The 6,188-nt window shown below is 40.3% G+C and overlaps 1 protein-coding gene across 1 annotated transcript; it reads left to right on the forward strand.

The window, feature by feature from the left end:
* Positions 1 to 4,983: 4,983 nt before the first annotated feature.
* LOC107720989 (coiled-coil domain-containing glutamate-rich protein 1-like) lies at positions 4,984 to 6,172 on the forward strand. Its single transcript, XM_016528829.1, has one exon. It carries the CDS (start codon positions 5,403 to 5,405, stop codon positions 6,036 to 6,038), a length of 636 nt encoding a protein of 211 aa, XP_016384315.1. The 5' UTR covers positions 4,984 to 5,402; the 3' UTR covers positions 6,039 to 6,172.
* Positions 6,173 to 6,188: the final 16 nt, after the last annotated feature.

Genomic DNA, 6,188 nt, shown 5'->3' on the forward strand with positions numbered 1-6,188 from the left:
AAATGAATTTTATTAATTTTCTGTTGCAACATTTTAATTTATTTATTTTCAACACTTTTCAACATTTTTTCTCGGGCTACACGACAGGGGGTGCTGCAGCACCCTCAGCACCCCTTCTTCCCGCGGTACTGGATGTGTGTACTTTTGCCATCTCTGATGGCGACACTATCAACTGCGAAATGAATCTGCAGTGGTCAGGTGGTACAGTGGTCATGTGTGGTGCCAATAGGTGTGTTCGACTTCATGCAGCGTTGTGCAGACCGAAGCAGCTCATGCCGGTTCTTCTTCTTTTTAATTAACCAGAACAAAATACACAAAAGTAATGTACAGGAGTGTGCAAACCATTTATTCAGTAATCAACAACTGTAGGCTATATTCGTGGAAAATATTACAAATCTTGTTTGCTTTTTTTACTAACAATGTTCTCCAAACTGGTGCAGTAGTCCTTAAGTCTCCTGAAGAAAATGAATGATGAAATTTGGCTTGGACCCTGACCTTCTTCTTATGTATGTGAAATTTCCCCAAAATAATAAAAAGATGTACAAGAAACGTAAAGTTATTGTTATTACTTTCATTGGAATAATACATACTAACTTGAATGTAATATTTGTTTTCCTTCTAATGACATTTTCCATATCTACCCAAAAAAAATCCTCATGTAGACACAATTACAAAATAGATGGACAATATAGACTCCTGTTCCATTGAGCCAAAAAAACAAAAAAAAACAGGCATAATCAATATCCAGATTTAATCTCTAATACACTTTTAGCTGCATATACCATGTAACATTTTAAATATAGCCTTTTTTACTTTATTATTTAAACACAAACACGCCAAGCTTTATTCCAATATATACTGGTCAACAATAAGCTTTTGACCTGTATCACCTGTTAAAATAATCCTATATTTATTAGTACAACTGGGTTTAAGAATATCAACCGCACTCTAAAATTGCTTAAAAACAACCCAATTTGGGTTATTTTGGCAACAGCGCTGGGTCAGATATGGACAAACCCAGATGGTTTGTGTTAAATGTTTGACCCAACACGCTGGGTTGTTTGAAAATTACTATTGCTGGCTTAAAATGAACCAAAAATAAATTAAATCGGAAAAAAAAACAAACACACACACACACACACACAGAGAGCTACTAGAGGCAACAGTAATAAGCAAAAGGTGAAAATGTATTAATAAGCGAAATTGCCCATGTACAAAAATATAAGACAAATGGAATACAGCATAATTTTTAATATTACATGCATTTAAACTCGCTTATCAAGCATTTTTTAAATAAAAATATAACAGTTAAAAGTAACATGTTAATTCAAATGTATTAAACCGTTCTCTGTTATCCTTTTTAACCTGAAAAGTACTGATGCTCGTGCCGGTGTGTCGGTGTGTAAATCTGAGACGGCGATGGGCAGCTGTTTAACACTCCGGTTTTTCCCTGGAGTCTTCTTACTCTTACTCACATCTTTCTCACACAAGACACAGTATGATATTTTTATTTTCATTCCACCAGTAGTTACAGCTCCAAGACAAGTCAAAGCATGATCAATTTCTTGATTTACTGATTAATTATATGAATCTGCATATGCTTTATGAAGTAACCATAAGATGAACTAATCAACTGTAAAACTGCACATGCAAAACCACAGACTCTAGACTCTATACAGTAAAAACCAGTGGCTGTGTGCTTGTTTTCTTGTATTATTAAATTATTATAGTTTTACAAGAATATCGTGAAGAGAGCTGTTGTTTATATTGCTGCGTGTGTAGCCTGTAAAAACGTTTCTGCTTTTTATTCAGCTCAGCTACCGCTGTAGCCGGATTTCCTGCACGTCATAAGTTATTACTTCGATGAGTCTGTTTTGGACTTTCTGTGAGAGCGCCCTCTGGGTCGAGTATGAATTAAACATGCACTGCATGAGAGTGTTCAACGCCTGATGTTCGCATCCAGAGCCGATCCTTCCTATACGCAAAGTACGCAAGCTGTGTAGGGCCCCTGAAACACCAGGGGGGCCCCTTACTCTCAAAGATGATTTAATTTTAATTTAAGTTTCGTTTTTGAATTTGGCCAGCAGTTATGAAAACATGAATGTTAATTTCTTTTAATGCGGTTCGCTGTCGCCCTTTCTACGTAAAAATCAGTCAAATCATGTAACGTCAATGTCATACAATCTCTTGCTTGAGACAAAAAAAAAAGAGTGGAAAGCGTACAGAGCCGTGGAAGAGACACTGTTTCTCAAGCGCTTTCCATGAGTGCGATTCGAGACGGAGTGAAACACGGACAAATGCGTTTCATTCATTCATAATATGTCAGCAGCACGGGTTCACTGTGTTTTGATATAGGATGCGTTTGCAGTCCGCCGTTGTTCCGGGAGTCAGAACACATTGGTTGACCTATGTTTTCGAATCACTAAGATGAACCGACTCGCTAAAATCATTCGTTCTGGAAGAAAAACTTCCATTAAAATCCCTGAAGCTGTTTACACTAAGAAATCAATATCTTACAGATTCGTATACACATCTGCACTTTGTTGTTTCTGATGAGAGAATTCGCCGTTCCATGGTGCGTTCCAAATGGATATATCGCCCTCCGAAGGGCACTTCGGAGTGAAAACAATCATGGCCATACTGAAGGGTCGTTCCAAACCGAAGTGCTCAAAACTGGCCACTTCAAAGGGCCCTTCGGAATGAAGGATTTCGAAGGGTACAACTGATGGACACTTCAGGCTCCCATGATCCTTTGCGCAGATTCTTTGCAGGATGACGGCGCCTCCGTGTGGGCACGTGATGGTGACACAGAAGGGCACGTCAAGAAACAGTTGTTTGGTCCCTACACCCTTCAGCCCTTCGAAGCTCTCAGTCCGGAGGGTAAACCCTTTGTAGGGATTAGGGCATAGGGATGAGCCCTTCCGAATGGAACGCAGGGGAAGGCCCTGTCCCAAATGGCACCCTAAACCCTCGTGGCCTTCCTCTGAGTCTGCACTTTCGTGACGTAATGCCGCTTTTGACTGTCGGGTAAAAGTCTGCTGCGGAGCTCGCCCCAGTGCGTGCTCGGCAGAAGAGCGTATCGAGGGCGCATAGCGGCCGCAAAGGGAGCGCTATAGTGTTTTTGAACCATACTATAGTAAAGTACTTGAATTAATTTGTTGTGGTAATTCTATAGTTGCTGTGGTAATATAACAACTATAGTAATATAAACAAATTACTTCACCGAATACTGTACTGTAAGTTTTCTACAACTATAGGGTATATTATGCTATACAATACACTACAGTTTACTGTAGTAAAAACTAAAGTATACTACAGTATTTATTACAGTTTATCAGTTCTCTATAGTTAATACTACAGTATGCTGTAGCATTCATTAAAGTGTTGTAAATACTATAATATACAGTATAATAAACTTTACTATAGTATGATTTAAAAACACTGTAGTATTTACTATAAATTACTATAGTATTTTTTTCATGTGGGAGGTATTGCCTTTTTCATGTCTTATTTTATGTGTATTTGATTTTATTAGACGATGACTCAATTATAAATCAGGATTTTTGTGCAGATTAACATCTTGAAAGGGAGAGCTGGGTAGTCTTAAAGGGCCGCATTTCAGTATTTCACATTCATCCCGTTGTCTGACAACAGAAACAGTAAAATATATAAATGAAAACAGTTTTATTGAGAATTTGGCTGCATTAAAATACAGTATGAGCTCAGAGAGGCAAACAAATGTAAAAGCCAATGCGACGCAATGACTTCATGTATATTCTAATTAGCGCATGACGTCATCTAGCGACATTTAGCGACTTTTCATTGAAAGAAGTTGGCAACACTGATCTGGCTCAGCGCCATCCAGGGAGAGCATATTTGAAGTTAGCAGCTGATGATATGATGCACTGAGCGTTCTAATCACGCTGGTGTGATTGTATTAAATATAGAAAATATTAATCGGATATTTTTTGTCTTTTGGAAGCTGCATTCAAAATCCACTTGGTTTAACAATCTGATGGCGCACGTGTCCCCTCACTTTGAATGGGCATGACGCAAGTGTGTTTATAGGTGCCGTTATGTAATAAGTAAGCATTTTTATTGTTTGTGTCTCTGCTAAAATAGTAATGGTTCAGGCGATTAAATCATTCGACTTTAGACTTGATTAGACAAATGCCACATCAACGGAAAATCTTTGTCATATCATGGATAAATAATCAGAAACTGAGTTCTCTGCTTCCAGCACAACAAGTGTGTTTATAGGTGCCGTTATGTAATAAGTAAGCATTTTTATTGTTTGTGTCTCTGCTAAAATAGTAATGGTTCAGGCGATTAAATCATTCGACTTTAGACTTGATTAGACAAATGCCACATCAACGGAAAATCTTAGTCATATCATGGATAAATAATCAGAAACTGAGTTTGTGTACATTTGTAGTGCATTTCATATCTTAATAAGGAAAACGAGAGTGCGTCTTCGTATAAAGCCTAAAACAGAACTGAGAAATAAACAAATCGACTAAGAGAATAACAACCGTTCACAGAACAGCCATTGGTTTGTTCTCACATCTTTCACATACAGCACGTATACATGCTCTTTGTCGTGGCGATGTTTTTCAGCTGATCTACGGGCAGTTGTGCTTTCTTGTCCATATATGATAGAGACGCGGATTATGACTGAAAAAAATGATCCTGGAACAGCAGCTGCGAAGACGAGAAGGAACAAACCATTCTGTTCCCGGAGGGGTCGAGGTTTCGGGATACGAAAAAACGGCGTTGTCGCTGCTCTTCAGGTAAAAGGAGATTTTTTTGTTTTAAAGTATAAATATAAATCTTAATTAGCATATATATGATGTTGTTAGATAAAACTGAAGTCGTATTTTAAATACTTTACCTCAAAAAAGAACGAAACGCCCCCATTCCTTCGAAGCGGGTTGACGCGCCCCAACAGTATAAATAGCCCACTAGACGCGGATTTCTGTAGATGTCAACTGGCATTTCTAGCTCAACGCTAGTTAGGGACGGAGAGAAAACGTAGTTTGTTGGCACTTATCCAAAGTAACACAAACTACAAACATATTTTCCTACTCCTTAGACATTTAGACAACGAGTCTGCTTTTAATCTGAAGCAAAAAAAGACACTGGTTACTCGGAAAAGCTGAGGAGGGGTGTGACTGGTCTCAGATCAGAGACATACGCGCGTCAAACTGCCTATACAGAGGGCACTGCGCCAGGCTATGTGCCATTTAAAGCCAGTGACAAAGAAAAAATCGGAAAAGATTGTAAAAAGGTAGACGGCCGAGGGGGTGAATCGTGTAGAGAGGCACGAGTTACCAAAACCCCTAAACGAGGAGAAGAAACAACCTTTGTTGCCCTCCAGATTATGTGAGAGTGTACTACAGCTGATGCTAGACGCTGAGAAAATGTGCGGAAGGGGCATGATGTGCCAATGGGAGGTCTACAGTAACAGGCCCTCCAGCAAGGAGATGGAAAAACCCAAGAGCGAGTCGAGGAGAACCAACGGCGGCGCTAAACAGAAGTGGCACAAATGGGGAAGGAGGCCAGGAAGAAGGGCGCACTATCCAGAAATGCGCAGAAATCGCGCAAGACCGTCTCGGTGGTCTGGCACTCTGGTCTCATTGCGTCCTGCCAACGTTCAAGGCAACCGAGCGCCTGGCATGAGGGCACCCAGGAACACCAACCAGTTCCTCATGCATGAGAAATACCAGATGATGCACATGCGATCGGACTCTGTTGGCACCGACAGCGGGTCCGACTGCGAAATGGACTTCGCGGATATGGACTCATACCTGGGCGTTCTAGAGAACGCTAGAGGCGCACTGTTGGACAGTCCAGATCTGCCTTCAGCACCCACATTTTATGCTCGACAGATGAACCAATGCCAGCCGTTTTCCTTCTTCAGCTTCGATCAAGAGGAAAGCATGCAGTATTTCCCTTCGGAAGACGACGTGATGCAAAGCGAAGACTTCATGCAAAGGGACTTCAAAGAATTCTGTGACACTGTGGCACCATGTATTTAGGCACCTGCCACAGGTAACATGTTTACATCACTGCGGAGTTTTTCTGAACTGTTTTTCACAACTACATCTGTTGATTGCAATGTGAGACATTTCTTTGTTTATTTGTTCTGTGATATGTTATGACTGGGCGGGGGGCGGGGGGAAGGGTCC

The sequence above is a fragment of the Sinocyclocheilus rhinocerous genome, unplaced genomic scaffold (assembly GCF_001515625.1).
Source record: "Sinocyclocheilus rhinocerous isolate Xijiao unplaced genomic scaffold, SAMN03320098_v1.1 scaffold1623, whole genome shotgun sequence".
NCBI lineage: Eukaryota > Metazoa > Chordata > Actinopteri > Cypriniformes > Cyprinidae > Sinocyclocheilus > Sinocyclocheilus rhinocerous.

Coding starts and splice junctions, on each gene's coding strand:
- LOC107720989 (XM_016528829.1), top strand. CDS start 5,403: ATGCTAGACGCTGAGAAAATGTGCGGAAGGGGCATGATGTGCCAATGG.